The sequence below is a fragment of the Meriones unguiculatus genome, chromosome 1 (genome assembly GCF_030254825.1).
Source record: "Meriones unguiculatus strain TT.TT164.6M chromosome 1, Bangor_MerUng_6.1, whole genome shotgun sequence".
Taxonomy (NCBI): Eukaryota; Metazoa; Chordata; class Mammalia; order Rodentia; family Muridae; genus Meriones; species Meriones unguiculatus.
This window is the reverse complement of record NC_083349.1, coordinates 64618752-64641917: the sequence shown is the minus strand read 5'-3', so window position 1 is coordinate 64641917 and position 23166 is coordinate 64618752. Positions and strand designations below refer to the sequence as shown.

Sequence of the window (23166 nt, the reverse complement as noted above, 5' to 3'; positions counted from 1 at the left end):
TTTCCACATGGAGCATCCTCATTAATGTTTGTAAAGGGCTATGCAATGCTTAACTGAAAAAATAAAAAGCCATATGGTGTAGAATCTTCTTAAATGCCAGTTTAACAAATTTGAGCTTCTTATGCAGTGAACCACTTTTAACATCTTATAATTAATAATAAATAGATGAAAACAAATGTTTGTGAATTGATGATGTAGTAAATAGTGGACAGAATGTGTTTTGCTATGGCTGCTTTTCTCAGCCACAGCCTCTGAAGTGCACATGAGAATTTCTAGTCTTTTCAGTGTTTCTAGCTTGAAGTAGGCACTGGGGTCTTCTGTGTGTACATGGGAATAATAGATACGGAACATTACTTTATGGCCTGTTACTCCAAAGTGTAACTGAAAATACAAACTGTACATAAGCACCAGTACAAGTGAGAAAAAAAAAAAAAACAATTCCTATAATTTTAACTAGAGACAGAATATGAACTGGCAACCTATTTGTCTTGGGGCTTCTATTGCTGTGAAGGGTCACCACGACCATGGCAACTCTTACAATGAAAAGCATTTAATTGAAGGTGGCTTGCAGATGTGGTGCTGGAGAGGGGCTGAGAGTTCTACATCTTGATCTGCAGGTGTCAGGAAGGGAATGTGATTCACTGGGCCTGACTTGAGCTTCTGAAGCCTCAAAGCTGGCTCTTCTCTCACCCACTACCTGCCTCCCCCTTAAGACATACTTCCTCTAACATGGTTACACCTACACTTCCTATGGGCCTATAGGACCATTTTCATTCAAACTACCACACCGTCAGGTGACTGTATTTGAGAGCTAATAAGAAAATGATCAAAACATGAAAAGAAACAAAAAGGAAGATAAAGCTTTTTCTAACATGAATGAAACCAATGTATGCACACTAAGTGTGAGGCTTCCAGCACTCACCTAGGAGCATCATTTCAGGAGAGATAAAACCTCAGGGTGCATATCTTAAAGTTCTTGATAAAAACTTATACATTTGTAATTTCTTTCCTTCATATAAATAATTAAATAATATATCTCAAAGTTGTTTAAAAATTCATACTGTTTTATATGTTCATGCTACTTCCATAACTTGAAAAAGTAATAATTTATGTATAAAAATATTAATCTATACTGTCGTAATATTATATGAGTGATCATCAGAAAAATCTATTAAAAGTAATTGTTAATTGCATAGTTGCACATTTGTTAAATCAAATCCTATGTAGCCCTTTAAGATGATACAAGATAATACTTAATAACCTGTAAAATGTTTGCAATATTATGTATGAATAGAAACAAAAATATGAAAAAATCAAACATTAAGAATATTAATGATCATTTTTATAGTGATGTTTTCTTTTTTCTGAGTGATTTTTTTAAATTTATGGGATGCTGATTCTTGTTCATTTTCGAACATACTAAGATCAAATAGGTGAAATCATAAGACAAAACTTTGACATTTTGGTACAGACATTCTTTTTTTTTTTTTTTTTCAATGCAGTTTATTCAGGAACCTTGAACAATCCTCGGACCCTGGGGAAAGCCAGCCCACAGCTTAAATAGCCTCTGGGTAGCCAACCCAGGCGTGCCACGGGGGCAATGCAGATAGGTCCACATACATGGAAGCAAGCCAGATCCTCGGTACAGACATTCTTAACAAGCATTAGATGCTCCATGATTTTCCTCAAGGAGGATTCATTTTGTTGATCATAATATTTTGTATGATATGATTTTATAACACTATAAATTGCTGTTAAGACTAATGCCTCTTTGAAAGTAAATAAAAACATTCTTTTATTAAAATATCTCCTTAGAGCAAGTGCCTGGATGGAAGGTCGAAAAGTGTTTGAAGCTTGTGGGAAGCGGCTACACTGTGGGAAGGTTGAGAACAGGGAAAGAATGTTTGAGCAGAAGTAGAGAGAACTGTCTCATGGCCACACAAGCACATGAGTAGTCCCAGAAAGCACTCTCATACAATAGTAGAAGGAATTACTTGAAACGTAGCCTCACAGTCTTGAGTTTTAAGGAAAGTTAAACACTTAAATTTGTTTTCACAGTCTGTTTGTAGCCCAGGCTGGCCTCCAACTCCCTATATAGTTGGATTACCTTCAAATCGTGATCCTTATGCCTCCAATTCCCAAGTGCTGGGATTACAGACTCAAATAACCACGTCTTCTTTAGGTGCTGCTGGGATTAAACCTAGTGCTCTGCATAAGGTAGGAAATCACTCTGCAAACAGAGCGATAGCCAAGCCCAGTAAATTTTCCTGTCATCAGGATGAACAGATAACTTTTCTATGGCCATAAATATCAGAGTACTGGTATATGATTTACTTTTATGTCACCGTGACTAAGTACCTGACAGAAACAATTTAAGGAAAGAAAGGTTTATGTTAAGTTACTCTTTGGAAGGGTACAATCCACAGTGGGGAAGTCATGGTGAAGTTCATGGGCAGCTGGACAGAGAGCCTGGGGCCCTGAGAGCCACCCACACCCTTAGAGGTTTCATAACCTCCTAAAACAGTATCAGTGGGAACTAAGCGCTAAAACATACAAATGGAAGCCTGCTTCACTGATAGTATTTATGGTTATGCAAAAGGAATGTTTTAGCTTCATTTCCTGTATCTGTGGTAAAACTATACTAACAAAACCAACTTACTGACGAAAGGGTTTATTCTGAATTGCATTTCATCCTAGCAAGGAAATCAAGTGGCAGGAGCTTAGGGAATGAATTGGTCAGATCACATCTGTAATCAGGACATGCAGGGATGCTGGTGTTCAGTTTTCTTTCTCCAGTCCTGCGCAGTTGAAAATCTCTTGTAAGGACTGTTGTTGCCCACAAGGAGCAGGTCTTCCCAGCACAGTTAAGGTAAATCAAGTTAATCCTCCATAGATAAGCCTACAGGCAAACTTAAACTAACTGAGTCTATTCCTCATTGAGACTTCCTTTCCTAGTGATTCTATCTCATGTAGAGTTGATGATAAAAGTTAATCATCCCAAGGAGTGAGACAGAAATTCTCAGAACAATATATGACTTATTTGCCTTGTGTCTAATACATTGTGTGAGTGTCTTTTGTATTATTTATACAATTTTCTGCCTCCTTGCCAGAAGAGGGTGTCAGATCTCATTATAGATGGTTGTAAGCCACCATGTGGTTGCTGGGAATTGAACTCAGGACCTTTGGAAGAATATTCAGGGCTCTTAACCATCTCTCCAGCCCCCAGATTGGAAGTTTTATAGCTTAATTGCACACCAATGCTTCATGAAGAGTTATTGAGGTTGGTAAGATCCCCAACCACTAAATAATTCTAACTATCCGTATGAAGAAACCATATTGAAACTGGAGTAACACTGATATCAGCATATACTAATAGCATGTGTACCTGAAACTTAACTGCCTAGCTTGACTCCTTCTAGATTCTTAAACCATAGAATCATAAGAAAATAAAATGTGCTTGTTTTTAAACCACGTCTCTGAGAAACCATGTTAAAAACAATAGCTTTATAAAGCAGTATTCTCTTTTTAAACAGTCTACACCATTTGTGCTGCTTCTGAAAGATGAAATTAGTCCAAGATACAGACATATCTTTGGAAATGCAATCACAGAACATAACTTCTTCAGATAACACTTTTATGTTGCCACCGGCTGCTTCTCTAAGGAAAAGAAGAAAGGAGAATGAAAAAAACAGCAGATAAATGCGTGATTATACTCAGCAACACGACCATTAAGCCTGTCATTACATAACTGAAGGAAGGAAGAATAATTTTACATGAACTGGACCTCCTGGTTAGCAGGAAGCTCTGACTCCTGAGAGATTCACCCTTGCCACATCTTACTGAGGAGCAGCAGAAGGGTCTCACTCCACTAATCCTCAGATCCTCTCTGAGAGAAACCCCTGATAGATTCCACAGTCTTTTCAGGAAAGCTTTAATAGCCCAACATATTAGCAAGGCCTCATGCAGCTGAACACTCATTAATCTTCTCCAGTATACCCTGGTATGTCTGCCAGTTTACCATAGGGCATTAATATAACTAAAAGTAAAACACACTTATCAGGACATTGGTGCAACCGGAGGAAGGGATGAAGAATGTGGGTACATTCTACAGACTGATTTCCAGGACTGATTTATTAGCATGGGCTTCTTCTTTCATTTTCCTGACTTTCAACTTGACATTTACTCAAACGAAAATCAAGCGCACATCTTGAGAGCTTACCAGAAATGGTGTTATTCCCATCTAACTCAGTGTTAGAGTATACTGATAGCTTTTCTTCCTGGCTCTCCCCTCCTCCACCTGCCTTTATCATTCCTAGTGGGATAAAGAGATTTCTCATCATTATATGAACATCAATCCTTGCAACGTTTCCTTATGAGCGAAAAAGATGAATGCTTGTTTCTGCCATCACCATGGTTATCTCTGAGAGCAGCTAACCTTTTTAAATGATGCAGCCTTTTGGCAATTATACATCTCTGAGGATTTAAAAGAGGAGTTTTAACAACCATGGAATTGTGTTTTGATTACATCTGAACAAAAAGATTATTGGCAATCCAGGAAATTTTAAGGTAGCTCAAATATTTTCAAGATATTTAATTGATTCCTATGGTAACAGTAATAAAATCCCCCCTGAATTGGTATTGTACATTTTTCTTTAAAATATTGTGTTTAGATTTTGTAAACTAGATGATACGATCTTGACTGATTGTATGAATTGATATTATATATTACCTGGTGGTTTTTGTCCAATGATATCTGTGTCTTCAACAAACCGAGACTATATTTTCAGATGTAGTTACACATAGGATACATCCATTAGGAAACCAGTTACACTAAAATCATTCTTACTGGCTTAATATCTACTTCTCTAGAGCCAGTATGTGGAGATGTGTTTCTTATCTTTTCTATACTCATTTGATCAAAGATTTTTTGTGAGTATATTTCTCTTGTTCTTTCTTACTAATTTTATGAGAAAACATAAAATCATTTGTGTAAGGATACATGGTTAAAAGATAAGAAGAAAAGGAGGTAGGCCACTGCCATGAATGAAGGTTGGATATTTAGCTTTATATTGAAGATACTGTTACCTTTTTTCAGGAATATCTTGTTTTGGATGTAATACCATGTAATGTATAGCACCTTGTGATTGTTTTTATAACCATGTACTCACTTTCTTGGTGTCGCCTATGTGTCCCACTTGGAAATATTTTCCCCTTATTTTTCCCTTTCTTTTCTTCTTTATTTTCTTTTTCCTGCTCTCTTTTCTAGAAATCAACCAATGTTTTAGTTTTCTTTCTGTCTGTCTTTTTCTTTCTTTCCTTTTTTTCTTTTTAAATCAGGTCATATAGTTCTAATGTCACTATTCATTATGAGGTGATCTGGTGAATGCTAACACTTGTAAAAGCAGTGTATGCCTTAGGCTGTTTTACTGCTGACTGGTTGTATGACCTTGAGTGAGGTACTTTATTGCTCTGAGCCTCATCTTCTTATTGTCAAATGAACATAACAAGGCCTATCCTAAGTCATGTTCTTTTTAGTACAACTGACAGGAATACTGTTTTTCAGTTGTAGCATGGTGACCCCAACAAAAGGCATGCTCAGTAAATACCACCTTGCTTATTGTCACTGCCCTCATAGAGAAAAGGGAGGCCCCAACATGTTCAAAGAGCTTTACTTTCAGAGCACCACAGAGACATGTGGCAGAGGAAAATTTCACATGCATGTCTCTGGACGAAAGCCCCACATGATTAACTGCTCGTTACCCTGCCTATATCTGGCTGTGCATCCTCTTAATGGAGGCCCAGCAGAATCCCCAACAGTGGGGGCCTCACAGTGACATGCTCTTTTAGAATTCAGGTTCTCTAAGTTGCCTAGAGGGAGAGGATTGTGCACAGTTATCTCATGGAACCTAAGCTAGGATGTCCTATAATTCTCTTCCTTGAAGTATCTTCACATGTGTATAACCCAGATCTTGTCCTTTCTGGTGAACTTACATATCTCTTGAGTATGCTGTAAGGTTTCCCAAATTAGTTTTTATAGAAGAAATTCTCATTATTGTTACACACGGTGAGACCGGGGAGTCTTCTGAGAAGCAGTGACGGCACCCGAGGAGGACTCAACTTGTGTTCTACTTGAAATTTTTTTTTCCTAAAAGCTTCAAATTTCATTTAAAAGGTAAAAGGATGATAAAATAAACCCAGAATAAACTTCAGAATACAATGCCAAAGTTTTCAAGCAGTTTCCCGGGTCATAAGTAGATGGCCTGTTTCAACGGTTGTCTTCATCCCCTAGCGCTGACTCACACTGTCGTGTTAACAAATGAAGACAGAGCATTACGCAGGCTTCACTGAGCTGAGAGAATACGATGGAGGGCAAGTGGCTGTGTTGCCTCCATTTTCTATAGACTCAGTTCTGTCAGAGTATATGTGGTCGAAACTCTCGTCCTTTAATCACCTTCCTCCCTTTCTTTGGCTATTATTTCTGCTTTAATGATTTCTCTTCCTTCAGTCGTTTAGGAATCTGGGGTAACGTTCACGAACTCTGTCCTACAAAGAGCTGTCCATTGATAAACATTTACTGCCCTCACCCTCAGCTTTGAGAGAGGACGGTGTTTATCCCACACTGGGAATAGGCAGTTTTTACACCCACATTGGTCAGCAAATTACTTCCTTGCTCTGATTACATTTTGCTTAATTTGTTTTTAATTTCCAGGCCACAGGCTCGCAAATGGCCTCTTGTTTCATTTGTAGAGAAAAATATTTGTGCTTGAACAAAACAGTGTCCATTGGCTGTCTTTATCACTTAGTCATTTTCTGGGTCATTATAAAATCCATTTGTTATGCACCTGTGATATGGCTGTTTGGAGCAAAGCTAAGTCTTGAGAAAGACAAGAGTGACATTTCCCAAAGCAATAGTATTAGCAACTGCTTGAGTCTAGCCTGTGAATGACAAACAACAAAGGAGCAAACACGTCATGAATTTCACATAATATGAATAACATAAAAAAACACATTTTACATTAAAATCAAAGAAATGATGAAAACATGTTTACCCATAAGTGGTGCTATCCACCCTTTAGCCCTTTTCATCTAAGAAGGGGGGTGGTCAAATTCCAAAGCAACATACCTAGGAGAAAACTATAAAACTAAATAATAGCATCATTTCTATGGCAACAAGAATGGCAGTAGATACCTGGAAAGATTTTAAAGTTGCCTGCCATCTCAAGCAAGTCAAAGAGTCCAGATGCATTTAATTTTATAACACTTTTTATATTTGTACATATGTGCATATGGACATACACATGCCGCTGAACACATAGCGTGTTCAGAGAGCATCTTTCAGAATCAATTCTTCTTCCATGCAAAGATCAAACTCATGTAGTCAAGCTTAATGGAAAGCACCTTTACCCAATGAGCAATCTTGCTGGGCCACATTCAATTTTTGACTACACTAAGCTGTCAGAAGGAATACTACCAAAAGAAGAGAGAAGTGATGTATTTGAAATCTATAAATTGTATTTCACGTTCATTTGTCACCTCTAGGAAAAGCAAATAGAGTTTCGTCCTCCTTCTGAAGTGGATGAATGATTGCTTAGAGCTGGATCGCAGAAGCATGTGCTCGGTTATTGACTTCCTATGGAAAACAATTCATCCACAGATGCAGTCAGTGCCATGTCTGCATGCCCCTCAAGGCATAGGAAAATGGGTGCTAATCACGGCAGTCCATCTGAACAGAGAGTAATTACTCCTGTTCAAAGCAATCGCTTCCTCTCTTCTTCACCTTGCTCCTGTCCAAGCAGAGCAGCAGAGGAGGAATGAATTCCCAGGGCTGCAGGGAGCTCTGTGCTTTGGTCAATGGAAGGCGCACGCTAAGCGATTCATCCCCTCATCTGTGGGTTCATTAGTTGCTCACTACTATGGCTTTGTCTCAAGCAGACCCCATTTCCTAGAAAGCTACTCTTGAGAGTGTGAAAAAATAGGAGTTATGCCTTTTACAAAGTTGTCTTGAAAACCTGCTAGTTATCTCCTTACCCAGAATGAAGGTTAAGGACAGAAAAATGTCACTCCTTCACAGTCACATGAGGAGGGTAGAGAGCCATCTTGACCTAGTTAAAAACAAGAGGAAGATTGCTGAGTGGATAAATTGCTTGCTGCACAGGCATGAGGATCTGAGTTCAGATCCCTAGCACCCACCTTAAAAGCTGGATTCAGCCATGTGCAACTGCAGTCACAGCACAGGAAGGTGATGATATGGGGATCCCAGGGTCTTGCAGGCCATCCCAGCTGACCTAATTGTTCAACTCAAGGTTCAATGTAAGATATGGCCTGATGAAAATAAGGTAGAGAACAATAGATGAAGATAATCAACGATGTCCTTTGGCCTCTAGGCATGCACAAACACACATCACCACCACTACCACCACCACCACAACCATCACCATGTAAATAAATGAATCTAGATAGATAAAGAAATAAGCTGTTAACAGATAAACTATAAGATAAATAAGTAAAAATGAGAAATGAATGAAATCTGATATTTTGAAAAATTGTTCATTAGGTTGAATTTAACCATGTTGAAAAAAAATTACATTTGGATCTCTTCCTGGAGAAGACATAACTTATTTACAGATTGTCAAAATTGCCTATGTCCAAAAGACTGAATTATTTATTATGTATTTCTCCATGTCTGCTAAAACTTTTCTGGGTAGATCTTGCTAAATTATTTAATTATTTATTATTTTACTTATTTTTTTTGTAATTGACAAAATAGGAAGACAAACCTCAGTTCATTTGAGGAAAAATCACGAAAGAATTCAGGACTGAAATAACAAGATTTCCTTAATCATGTAGCTTCTCATTAAGGATGTACCACATTCCAATCACTACACTAGCTACAGCCTAATTAATTTGAAGGTTATGATTAACGAATTAAAATACATTGTTCATGGTTTTGTGTGTCAAAATTGTGCACTGGCTTTTATGCTTTCAATCCCACTGCAAAATTACATAGGATGTAATTTTAAATACAAATACATTCAGTCACCATGTTGTGACATGGATCAAAAATAAAAAAGACAAATATATACGTAAAAAGTTGTTAGAGTGATTTAAAAAAAAATAGGTAAACAATGATAGCTCTATACTGATCTAACTTGTTTGTCCTGAGGAGATTTGTGTAGAAACTAGCCTGTGTGGTCCAGACTTGTTAGGCTTACAGGGGAAAGGAACACCTACCCTTCTAAGATTTACAGCATGTAAATTACCATGTATAAGGTGTCCAGTGAACACCACATGGAGAAGATGAGGGTTTGATCTGTTTATTTTTTATTTTGTAGACACAAAACCAAGAACTCCAGTCCCTAGTAATTTTATTTACCTGATAACAAATATCCACGTGTTAAAAATTATTGGAAACATTTCAGTCTCTTTCTAATGTTCCAGAGGCTACAACATAATTTTAAACAGTCTGATGAATATAGGGTATGCATGCATATTGAACTACTTTCACTAAACTATAAATTAAAATTGCTTTGATTGGGGGGTATGGTGTGGTCTTAATTTGGATTCCTTTTATTTACATGTCATGAGAAGCAGGTTGTGAAATGCAGAGAGACTGCATTCTAGTTAACTGAGAACAAGGAAATCAGAAGTGGGGGAGCATCAACTGGCTTGAGACCACTGACGACTATAAAGCAGGGCCTCTTTATAATATCATGAAAACTACTTTTTGGCAGCCGGATAAGAGGTAGTTACACTTTATTGTTGATTGTATTTAGGCACACAAGGCAGCATGATCATTTGATGACATATTTGTGTTCTGAAATTTGATGGCCTTTTTTATGTCCCAATAAACATGGAATCACCTGGAAATATTTCTGTCCATTTAGGAACCGTCTAAATGTTATTGTTTAATGCATGCACTAGATTTTAATGAAGCCACTTGAGTTTGTTCTTAGCAAAATACGTCCCCCTGTCAGTCATCAAACAGGGATGCTGTCTGTTTGGTGAACATGAGGTAGACAAACTCATAAGTTCTTCAGAATTTAGGACAGCAGGCAGCACTTCACACTATGTGAGAGACAATTCAGTTCCTCATGTTTCCTGTCTTTTTCTCTTGTCTGGAATGCAGCTGACAATGACAGCAGTCCTCTCAACCCTTTTGTCTCCTTCAAGAAGAGGAAGTTAGAAAAATGACAAAGAACCTTAAGTTCATTTTAAGAACTTAAGAACCTTAAGTTTCTGAATAACAGAAGCAGAATCTGACGAGAGCTTCCAAATTGGGAGGGGCTCTGTGTTTGCCTAGTATACTGCGCCTATATAGCATGACTGTATATATTCCCTCTGTCTGTGTCTCTTTCGTCCTCCTTCCCTTCCCCTTTCCTCTTCTTTCTCTTCCTCCTCCTTCCTTTTTCCTCCCTCCTTTCCTTGCCTACTGTTAAATCTAAGCTGCAATGATCTCTTATCACATACCCATACATTGAGCCTATCTTTCATACTGAACCAATTAATAGAGCAGCAATTAATAAGTCAGTAGGGAAAAGTCAATGGGGTGCATTAAGGCAGGCTGTCTGCAGATGTCAGGCACACAGTGATGGAGCCGAGGAGGCCTATAGAGAGTAGGGAATGAGACACTTCATCACATATTCCTAGAGGCAGAAACTGAGAGAAAACAAGCAGTTCCAAGGCAGCTCATCCATCTTTCTTCGATTGTGGTTATTTGGAATGTTCTAGCCAAGGGTTGGCATCCCACTGAGATTGCAAAACAAGCACCTGAAGCTATGAGTTTCCACAGATTTATAGCCCATGGGTGAAGGATGGAAACAGTACATCGTGCTATGTTTTCGATGGAGCTTGCATTCATATCTTTGTAAACTATTTTAAATGTATTTCTAAGTCTATATTATTGCTTTTAAACCCCATCCCTTCCTCCTTTTCTCCTTCTTTCCCCCTTCCTTGTCTCCTTCCTTTTCATTCATTCATTCATTCACTCGTCAGGCAGACATTTGTTGAGTGTATAATACAGGCTAAGCTTAGTCTAGCTACTAAGAATACACTTGTGAGTAAAAGTATGCACTGACTCTCAAAAACCTTATGTTGTAATAAAAGGGACATAGAAAGAAGAAAATAAATGAATGCATAATATAGTAGATGAGAAAATGAAAAAAGATGACAGTGGAGTTAAAATCTACATACTAATACTCAAGAAAAAGTTCATGGGCCCACATTTTGACACAACACTCATAGACTCAAGCTAAAGGCAGAGTGACAATATATTGTTGGTATGAAACTGGAGTGTGAACAGAATGAAAAGAATGCTCATAAGTCTTCCTTTCCTACACATAGCAATCAGAGTGGCACTTTTATTTCCTCCAGATGGAGTGTGACCAAGTTACATTATGAGGAAGAGCTAGGGTTAAGGGGATAGTAGGAAATGATTCAGGTTGACATAGTAACTTTGTAGCTGGGAGCATGGGGAAGCGGAAGCAGGCCAATGTGCCTACTGCCAAGCCCTATATCTCGAGTTCAATACTCAGATCCATGTGGTAGAATGAAAGAACCAAACCTGCAAGTTGTCTATCGAACTGCACATATGTGATCTAGCACATGCATGGATGCACATAAACAAATACAATTTTCATTTATTAAAAAAATGAATAACTTGTCAAAAAAAGAACACAGTTTCGCCCAAGAGTCCTATACAGGGGGAGAGAGTACCATCTTCTGGTTTTCTCTCCCTCTCCACGATCGTCAAATGGTACAAATGGTTTTGCAGTGTTGTCTGGGGTAGGAGAGTCAGCACTGCAGAGTGCAGGTACTTCTCTGGCTAAGCGCCCTCCCCCTGCCTTTTGAGCTTCTTGTGTCAACATGATAGTTTGGTGCCATGTACCATGACTTGGTCTCTGTGGCTTTCCTGCAGATTATGCTGCTCACAGACCCGGAGATTGAGAGCAGCTTACTGATCAGCTCAGACGAAGGGGCAACCTATCAAAAGTACCGGCTGAACTTTTACATCCAGAGTTTGCTCTTCCATCCGAAGCAAGAAGACTGGATCCTGGCATACAGTCAAGACCAAAAGGTGAGCACACTTACCCTGCTCCACATGGTGGTACACCGCTGCCAGGAAAAAGGCCACTGATTACTCACCTGTGAGTTTTATCTCAATGATTGTTTTTTCCCTGTGTAGCTTCCTGAGTGCCAATGAGAACATCTCAGGTTGCTTGCTGTAACTATGTAAAAATATGAGAAAACATGCAAAAGAAAGTTGAGATACCAAGAGAGAAAGTGTAGAGAGATAGTATGTGGCTTGGATGCGGCGCTGCTCAGCCTTGCATCAAATACTGAACTAATGCACCTACGATGTAATGATATTTGTCTTAATTCGTAGCACTGAGGGTTCCAGTTCATCCTGAGTGACCTTTGCTTTGGGCTTCTAGAGAGCTAGTACAGGATAGTGAGTCATAGGCAAACTCTGCCCTGTCAGCCTGGGCACAAATATAAGAGTCAGGCTCGTCCAGAATACCACAGACTCTTCAGGAGCGAGGTAGCCTAAGGACATCTTAAAGTCCCACAGCACCCGGGGAGAAAGCTGCTAGTTCATGGAATGTAGTTAGCCTTCAGCATCTGAATTATAATAGATGCTGAGGGACTTAGGGGACACCGTCTGTCATGGAATCTGAGGCAGATTCATGAGTGTTCATAGATGATCATTTTGCTTGGTTCAAGACCTATTCATTTGCCTAGACCCTCAAAGAGAAGCTATTTTACTAAGGTTTAAAAGTGGTAAAGGGTAACTTTTAAAAAGTGAGAAGACTGTTCAGTATCATCTTAAGACTTCTGTATTACATATTTTCTTCCCTTGGGGCAGAATGGCAGAAGTAGGCTGCCTCTCTAAAGCATTAAAGCTGTACCACACACATGCGCTCATTTCTGCGCATATGCCCATAGCTGTAACACTGGAGCTCATTCATTTTCTACCATTCATAGTGTGTATGCGCTTTATAAAGAAATTGTCTTTGCCTTTAAGGAACTTACACTGTAATGTAGCGTGTAAGGTTAGGTATGGCAAGTGAAATTAAACTAGGAAAAAAAAGATAAAAAACATAGGCAAACATGAGAGAAACTCGAACCAGTAAAGTTCAAGGGAAAACAGGTGAGACAGTGGAATGCCCTTTATGCAGTCATTCAACAAGGTCGTTCTCAGAATCTTCCTAAGAGAAATGCGGTTGAGACATTACATGTGTGTAAAGAAATGTTGGGCTTTCGTGAGCTGGAGGAGATACTAAATGTGCCAGTTAGATTGTCAACTCGACACAAGGTAGAGTCACCTAGGAAAAAAGACGCTCGGTTGAGGTATGGCCCAGATTACACTGGCCTGTGTCTGTGAGAGATTTTCATGATTGTGGATTGAAGTGGAGGAGTCCGTCCCACTGTGGACACTGTCATCCTTGGGTAGAGTGGGCCTGATCCCTATAAGAAAGCTAGCTGAGCATGAGCCAGTGAGTGAGCCAAAAGGTAAGCTAGCAGGCAATGTTCCTCTCTGCTTCCTGCTTTGACTTCCTTTAGTGATGGATTGTGACCTGGAAGTGGAAACCTAATAAATACATTCTTCCTCAGGTTTTTTTTTTTTTTTTTTTTTCCAGAAAGAAAACTAGAGCACCAAGACTTTCTCTGTCTAGGTTGGTCTCAATGTGTGCAGTTCTCCCTGAAGACACAGGAAGGCTGTAGGCAAATTCCCAAGGTCTCTAGTGACACCGGCATTTTAAAGCAAGCAAATTAACATCACAGGGTTGGAGTTCTATTCATGCTGCTCTCACTGCCAAGTCAAATGCACATTAAGCCTAAAAATAGTAAAGGTTTACCATTAGGAGTGCTTTTTTTTCCCCTAGAGCAGCCTGGCTACCCTTTAGCAGAATGTACAGTTTTGGTCTTTGAGCCGAGCTGCAGTGTGTTTGAGGCAATTAACAGGTAAAGACTGAGGTGCCCAGAGCAAGGGGTGTTGATCATTTAATCCACGGTTACTGTATTTAATTCAGCAGTGTGTTAATGTCCCCTGCGATGCCAGAGGCACAGCAAAGGGCGATATCACCTAGCTAAGTAAACTAAATACCTTCACAGTCGTTCTGGAGGAGACAACCCTTGACGTCCCAGCACTTCCTGCTTCCTATGTTCATTATGGCAAATAGCCCTGGAGGAGTGAGGACACCTGGCCTGTGGTTCCAACTCAGCCACTTAGAGTGAACAGTATTTGGTGGTGTTTTTAAATGAAATTTTTGCCTTACGTAGGTTTTGTATAGCTGTTTTTTGAAGATTCACTTTCCATGTGATTGAAAACAATATTAGACTTCTCATCTTTCTAGGTTGAAATATTGGCTTGAAGAAAATGATATCCAGGAGCTGTAAATTTATACAGACTCAGGAGATTAGTAGCTATGAGTTCAAGGACAAATCTAACAAGTCTAAAAAGACAGGGCACTCACTGATAATATATATATTATATTATCATATATATATATATGATAATATATGAATTTGATAATTCATATATTATATGAACTTAATAACCGAAGTTCAGATGATAACGGTTTACTGACCTTTTGGCCTATAACCTCTGGAGGTTATAAGAAATTACTCCAGTAGAACAAAATTATGACAGATTTCTGCTGGTCAGGAGCTAACATAATTTCCCCTTAAACAAAGAAAGAAGAATCTCATAAGTAATTATATAAGGTTGGACTACTCATGTTCACAGGGTAGAATTTTTTGTCAAAAGCAGAGTAAAACTTCCCTGAGAGCTTACAGGCAGTTCTTCACAGACAGGACTGTAAGCATCTTAGCATCAAAGAGAGATGGAAGGATGGGTGCAGCCAAAATGGCAAACTAGATCAGGCAAGGCTCTGGGTGGAACACAAGAGTATTCCATAAACAGTCCTAATACTGAGTTTTGATCCCAGGTTTTTGCTTTGTAAATAATTTTCAACATTGTTGACAGAGTGTTTTTTTGTTTGTTTGTTTGTTTGTTTGTTTTATATCTGTATAAGAGTAAAATACTCACTGGTACTTATAATCAGAGTGCTTTAATAAATGCAAAAATTTATGATTGAAAAGTTAAGAAGAAACTGTAAATGTTCTTCAATAAAATCTCTTTTCAAAGTGAAAAAAAAAAAGCAGTGGGTTCGGTAAACTTTACTGCTAGGTGCACAGACTTATGAAACCTGATCTTAGTTTTTGTGGATTGGCCTCTAATGGGCAATCGTGGGTTTTGTTTCCTTAGTTTAAAGACTTTGAAAAGTTGTGTCAGGGCTGATATATTCTGAGCCATGATTTCTGGGGTCAAGCAGTATAAATGTATGGATGAGTTGGGGGTTATGTGAGGGTTTGAACCAAAGGTTCATTTGATGAGCACAGACTTGATGAACAATGTGCTTTCAGAGTTTGAAGAATCCTAATCATCATTTGTTCTGTATGATGCGAGGAATTCAAAATTTGATAATTCAACAGATGTTATCATAGGCAAAATTGAGTGACTGTCCTGTGTGGATGTTGTATAAACAACAGAACAAGAAATCTTTGTTAAAGTATATTGGCACTCTAACTTTTGATGGTGATATTTTGAAGTGAGCACATGAACAGAATCGGTCTTTTTATCTCTGTCTCTGGTTTCTCGAGAGAATCAAGGATCAATCATCTATGTGGTGGAACTGGACAACATGCTCATTTGTGTAGAGAACTGAAAGGACCTTATTGTCTCAAGACTTACATCAAGGTGTGAGGAGCAGTGCATTATCTGGAGGGGTAGTGGTCTGGTGCCATCAGAGAAGCTAGGGTACTCTCAGGAGTTAAGGCGAGAGGGCTTCTGAACCAGCAGGTGGGGTCAATGATGCTGGCCTGAGAGCTCTGGCAGTCATGCACAGACCACGGAAGTTTTAGAACTGGTAAGACTCAGCTCTGGACACCAAGGAGAGCTTGGTGTTGGCACTGGTTGGCCAGCATCTGCGATTTTTAGGAAAGAGGAACATTTGTTCTTGTGTATAAGTATTGTTCATCAGTTTTTCTCCGTGACAGCTGCTAGTGCTGCTGTTGCCAAGCTCTCAGCTAAGATCTTAGCCCCAGAGCGAGCTTTCCATCTGCTGGATACAGTTTCATGTCAAATTCAGGCAGACATAAAGGAACTGATTCTTATAAAACACTGTGATGAGGTGCCTACCCATCCCATCTACAGAGCGGCATCCTCGCCTCCCCTCTTCCTTCACTTCCTGTCTTTTTGGTACTTCGGGGCATATTTCTTCAAAACATACAGGACCTTTGTTTTTCTCTGACATTGATATTTTTCCCCTCTGCTTCAAGAATGGGACTTTTAAGGCCCCGAGAAGATAATCTGGATCCTTAGTCTGGAAAGAGCCCATACTGTCTGAGATGCCTCTTTCTGCTTCATACTGCGTGACAAACACCTTGTGGTGGCCTTTGATATGAGCATTAGCACGCTTCTGTTGGCCACATTTTTCCTTCTGGATCACAGTAAAGTTTTACTGGCCACCAGTTCAGTGGAATTTTTAAACAAATAAATAACTGATAGTTAATCTTGGAGAAAATTTTATGCCCAAATGTCTTCCTCAGACTTAAGAGGATTATAGTGTTTTTGTGGTTTAGTATTTTTTTTCCTTAGAGAGTAAAATCTACTAAAGATATTTCAGCTCAAAAGAGACAGCAAATTCATATACCAGAGCCCTCAAATGATGCTATTATATTCATCTACACTTGGGGGTGGGGCAAATTTCTAACAGAAGATTTGAAGCTGAAAGTGAGGTCTCCAGAAGCCCCCGAAAGTAGGCTTACTATCTGGTTTCTAACATACCAATTAAAGATAAAAGTAACTGTGGAAAACAGAGTAGAGAGAAAGACATTTTCAATGGAACCAAACTGGTAAGAGAACCAAATAAATGGGTCCAGTGACCCCAAATCCATATTTTAAGTACTGATAGTGACTTTATGTTTACATAGAAAAATTAGGACCACAGGTAAGAGATAATAGAGTTAAACATAGTCAGTGTGGGCTGGTTGGTCACTGTCTCAGTTTGATTCAGCAAGGTGGTCACAAAGGCCCTTAGTGCTGTTGTCACGGGGGTCAGTGTGGCTCTCAGGATGTCACTTCTGGTCTGCGCTGTAGTCTCATCATTGAGAGGAAGCTGTCTGTTCTTTCAGGTTTTGCTGTTCCTGGAATCCTAAGTGACTGCAGGTTTGGAATGCTAATTAGACAAATGCTGCTTGAGTGATTACCATGCCTGAGTGCAGAAGGGAACAGGTGATCCAAAGTAGAGGAGAGATACAGAATGAAGGCAAAGATGCCTCAGCAATTTTGCTTTGTTTGGTCGATGGGACTAAGTGAAAAATCAATGTTGTTTTATGATTGTTGTCCTACATCCTAATTTTTTACTTATTTACTTATTTATGTTTTACTTATTTACTTATTTATGTTTGTGTATGTATGAATGTGTGCATGGGAGTGTGTGTGTGTGTGTGTGTGTGTGTGTGTGTGTGCGTGCGCGTGCGCCAGCATGCACATACAGACCATGGCAGGTATGTGGAAGTCAGAGGACAGATGTGGGGGGGGGAGGGTTGGTTCTCTCCTTTCACCATCTGAGTTCCCAATTGAATTTGATGATGAGGTTTGTGGCAAGCACTTATCTTTACCCGATAAGCCAGCCCTTCATTTTATTTCACTTATTTTGAGTTAATGCTTTTTAATAGCACAAGCTTCCAAGTATGTGTCAGATCTTCCCAGACCACTGCTCCTAGTGTAATGAGCTCTAGAAACACTGCGATGGCTACATCCACAGATAATGTTTTCTCGCTATCTGCATCCCTCAGTCCAGACTGGTTAGCACATAAAGACTATCACAGTTCCTGTAGGGACTTGACAAGCTCTTTATTGTTTATTTCTGCAGCTTACGCAGGAGGCACATTTTGTTGTTCGTTTCTTTGTATCTGAAAACAGAGCAGACAGGAGAAAGGACCTGCTTTGCCTTACTTCATTCCTGGATTTCACTGACTTTCTTTCCTTAATACATGAAACCACCCAAGGGAGCCTTGGCAGCAGGCTCAGGCTGCCAGATTACATCTTTATTTTAATTTGGCAATAAACTAGTGTACAAACTGTGCTATAAAACATTGCCTCCAACAGCATCTCTCAGTCTGTCTTAAACACCTCACTAAACATGATGTGTTGGGAAACATTCGAAATGAGAGAAAACAAAGAGCAGATGTGACTGCAATAGGAAAAAACGAGAGAAAGAAACAGGAGCAAAATAGAGGAATGTGCACATACCTCGGCAATGTGGAGCACGCCAGGTATGGGGCTCTTTTCTCAGTGAGGGCTTGTGTTGGAGGAGCAGTTTAGTAAACGGACAATACCCCATCGTAATGTCTTAGTGACACCATGAATGCTGCCAGGACTTGAGGAGCTGTTGGTGGGAGGCTCCTGCCCTTTTATCTGCCTGGCTCCTTCCTCAGGCAGGCAGAAAAGGGTTCCTTGCCACTGACCTTTACTCAAAGCAGCTTTCTGGCTCTGCCTTCTTTGTACCTGTCCAGAGACAACAAGGCCATGGGATCCCACCCCGCTCAGATGGGCAAGCAGCACAACTGGAGAACACACAGGCGCTGGGCAGTGTGCACGTGGAGAGCAGGTGGTCATTTGCAGAAGTCCAGGCCGCATTAGCTTCTGCCACTTTCGTTCCTCATGGGATGACAGGGCCAGTGTCCAGACCTCTTAGCTCATTTGGGAGAAGGAATCAGGCTTTATTTGTCAAATCAAACATTTTTTTTTAAAGTACAAGTGCTTACAACCAACAGAGAAATTTTAAAAATGTATGTTATAATGCATAAAGAAACCCCATGAACTGACCCAAATTGGTTCCCAAGCCACTTTTTATTTCTTCTTTTTTTTTCTTTTATTTTCCTCATTTGCTCTTATTTCTGGAAAACTTATTTTAGAAGATGTTAATTTATTTGTTTTATGATAGTAAAGGTAGGTCACTTGGAATGAGGAGGGGACCATTGGGAGGTCATTGAGACAAGATGGACTAACAAAGGAGTGAGTAACATTAACAATACAACTTTCATATATGTCTACACATATATGAAAATGTCAGAATTAAACCAATTTCTTGTACAACTAATGCATGCTTATATGAACAAAAACAATTGTATCCAAGTGACTGGTCAGTTCTGTGCGGGAAAGACCAAGGACAGTATTTTTGATACATAGTTTATTCTATTCTAGACCATTCATAGGTTCATACTGTGCCACTTACATTGTTTTGAATTTTAAGTTTGTGTATAAAATAATGGATTTTTTCACTCCATCTTCAGAAAAATGTGTAATGACATACCTTGTGTGCAGTCACTCACCTGTCCCATTGCCTTGTCCTGTATCCCCTCCTCCACTCAGCCTGGCTCTCTTTCTTCCTTCTCCCTCTAAGTTCTGTAAGTACAAGGAACTTCCTCTGTTCTGTACAGTGCTGTCAGATCTCTTAGCCATCTTCCCCTGGTACAAGCGGCCAATGTTGCTAAAAGATATTTTACATCTCCGGGCATCTCTCCATAGAACCAAGAACGAGCTTTTATTATTTGCAACACTCTATTTCCCACTTGCCTTGAAATCTTACCTGGTTGAGTGAGAGAACTTGGAACACTCAGTGCTAAATGGAATCTCTCTATCAGATCCCTCCCCTGAGAGCTCAGGGAACTGTGACGAAGAGAAGGTGAAAAGAGTGTAAGAGCCAGAGGAAAAGGAGGACTCCAAGAAAACAAACCCTGCTAACTCAACATGATTAAAGTTCTCATGAATGCACAGAGACTGAGGCAGCACTATCGCAGTCTGTAGCGTTTCCTCTCTGCATAAGTGATGGCTTCCAGTTTAGTGTTTTTAAGGGATTCCTGAGAGTTGAAACGAGTAGGTCTCTGATTCTGGTGTCTTCTCTGGGGCTCTTTTCCTTCTGTTGGTTTGTCTTGTCCAACATCCTACTGATAGTTTTTGTTCTATTCTTTTTTATGTTGTTATATTAGTTTTAAAAATATGAATGAATGGATGGATGAATGAATGAATGAATGAATGAATGAATGAATGAAAATCTACCCACTAAGGTAAAAGTTAACAGCTGAACTATCACCTCTACCTGCTGGAAGAGGGGAAATCAGTTTTCTCCAATAGAGTGATGTTGGGTATATCAACAACTCCTGAACAGACTTCATGTTCAAGAGTAATTGACCAACGTACAATGAACTCTATATTTGTGGGTTTTTTAATGGGGTGTGTGTGTGTGTGTGTGTGTGTGTGTGTGTGTGCTTTGATTTGCTTACAGTTTAGTGGTGTTTTTGTTTTGTTTTAAAGAATGGTTTTGTTTTCTTGTTTTCTGGGGGAGGTTGTTATTATATTGGACTTTGTTTTTGGAGGAAGAACTTGAAGTTGAATGGGTAGGGAGTGGATAGAATATTGTAGGACTGGGGGAAGGAGAAGAATATGATCAAAATATATTGAAATTTAAATTTTATTCTCTCTCACACACGCGCATTTACACACACAAACATGTGCATGCATATACTTTGAAACCTAGGTTTTACTATGAAGGATGCCCTGAAGCATTTGTTTATCTGAGTCTGGGTTATTTCACTCAACATCACAATTTTTATTTGTATACTCTATTTTAACTTTTCTGCAAATTCCTTGGTATCTGCATCACTTGTTCTGAAGCAGCAAAAGTCCACAAAATAGTGTGTAGGAAATCTTTTTCATTCCCATTCTCTTGTAGATGCTGAAAGATCACAAATTCCTGATAAAATAGGAAACTCTAATTCTACACATTGGCTGCACTTTTAACACTTGGCACACATGTGTCAGGTACATTGCAAAGCTGAAATTTGTTTTGTAAGGAAGGAATCAGGCTGCTGATAACATACCTGAAGTACTAAACATTAACAGTTGACATTCTATGCATACAAAAAAATCTATTGATATAGAAGGGAAATGTATTTGCAACATGTTTGATAGGCAATGACAGGATTTTAGTTACTCTCAAAAAGGGGCATTTTAAGAATTACTTTTAGTTCCCTCTTTCTCTAGGCTTTATTAATAAGTTGTCTCTTTTTTCTATTTTCATGTATTGGTCTATGTATTTGCATTTTGGTGTGCACGTTTGTGTACATGTTTCACCTCTCTCTCTCCCTCTCTCTTTTTCTCCCTCTATGTGTGTGTGTGTGTGTGTGTGTGTCATCTGTGGATACCTATGTGTGTTGCTCACTGTTCCAGAGCTTGCCAATTGGAGCTATTCTAGCTATCCAGCTTGCTCTGGAGACCCTCCCTCTATGCTTTCCAAGTACCAAGATTACAAGTACCTGGAAGGTATTACTGATTTTTACATAGGTGCTGGTATAGAATGTTGAGTCCTCACCTTGTGCCATAGCCACTCTATGCACGGATCCAACTCCTCAGCCCCACACAGTTTTACAAAATCCAGACTTCTCCTAATGCTTATCATGGCTCATTCAAGTACTGTGCCTTCTCTGGGAAATACTGACTACTTTATATGAGAGTAGATGAGCTTTGAGAATTTTCACATCCTTAATCATAAACATTGATGAGCAATAGAGGAAATGGGTGAGATGCCAGCTCTCCTCTATATCAGGCCTACTATTGGCTAGGTAAATGAGTGTCAATAGGGCCACTCAACTTTGTAATTTCCTCAGTCAGAAAGTGGAAGAAATGATGGCAGAACCTTCCTCGTGGGACTGGTTGAAGATGCAAAAATAATGTAAAAAAAGGCAACATTGAATCAGGCACATAGCAAGCAGTGCATGACTGACAGGCAGCGTATTATCCAATCACCTAGGAGAAGGCAGACCCAGGAGCTGTAAGTTGAATTAGCCTCATGCACAACCTGCCTTAGACCAACTTCTTCCTAGGATGTGAGCTACAGACAGTTTTCCTTAGTGAACGTCTTTTTAGTCAATCAGTGAAAGCAGTCATACAACTAGAATGAAAAGAACCCAGATGAACCACTGCATGGTGCTTGGGAAATATTATTGATTATAATAACGTTAAACTATTGAATATTAAAGTAGTGATATTCACAGTAATTTTATTTTCTTTTGAATAGAATGGGCAGCTGCTCAATGTCAAAGGATAAGAGGAAGATAAAAGACCAGAGAATCTCAGAACTCAATAACAAGTTTTCAAATAGTTTCTGTACAAGCATACTTGTGAAACACATACCTACCTAATGCTATTGCCTTTACTGGAGGCTCTGCTTTAAGTAAAATGGCCCTTGGTTATTTCTATGAAGTTGTGTATAATACCATGCTGATTTGGCAGGATTTCCATGGGCTTGAAATTTCCCAATGTCAGAGCTGATTTCTAATCTCATGAATATGTAAATAATTTAAGTATCCAAGTTAAAAACTGGTGATTAGAGTGAAAACCCAGGAGCTCAGTAAATGTCAACCCCGATCCTTGTTTATAAAACAAATTCTCAAGCTAAAATGCCATCTTATGCAAACAAGGGTGGCCTGTGTTTAATGAGGATACCTTGTTTAACAGGTTGTATCATCATTTGCAAATGCTACTCAGAACAATTTTATCTGTACCTAAGGATTCGAAAGAAATTGACCACAGGAAGAAAGATAAATGGAAATTTCAAAGCAAGTAGTTGGAATTAATATTTGAGTAAGCACAATCATCCTGTTTCATGACTACATGGGCTTAAAAATAGAGGAAATATGTTTGCAACTTTTTAGTCTGTCCTTTTTTGTCCTATGCAAACCCTTTCTTGTCTTTAAGAATCTTTGAGGCACAAATTCTAACTCCCCTGCTGTATGTATGTATGTGTGTGTGTGTGTGTGTGTGTGTGTGTGTGTGTTTGTGTGTGAATTACCTTCAGATCTTAGCGCATAACAAATGTCTCCAAATCAGAATAAGCATTGTCCACACCTTGACCTTTCCTTAGCCACCAGATCCAGTTGCCCATGTCTAATCCCCAGTCCTCAGAGTGTCAGTCCCAACCATAGGGGCTTTGACAGACCTCAGTGACTGCTGAGGAATGACCAGTGACAGAGCTGACAAATCCTGCCACAGGAGAGATTGATGGAGCCGACAGCATGTGTCATCATTCCCTCTCACTC

The 23166-nt window shown here is 39.3% G+C and overlaps 1 protein-coding gene across 6 annotated transcripts in view; it reads left to right on the top strand.

Annotated features, from left to right (window-relative positions):
* The window catches only part of Sorcs1 (sortilin related VPS10 domain containing receptor 1), a 510611-nt gene that overhangs the window by 314537 nt on the left and 172908 nt on the right, over positions 1–23166 (top strand). For all 6 annotated transcript variants that reach the window (XM_060390928.1, XM_021648752.2, XM_021648751.2 and 3 more), the window contains exon 4: positions 11915–12073. In XM_060390928.1, the coding sequence (XP_060246911.1) occupies positions 11915–12073 (159 nt within the window). The remainder of the gene's footprint in view (positions 1–11914; positions 12074–23166) is intronic.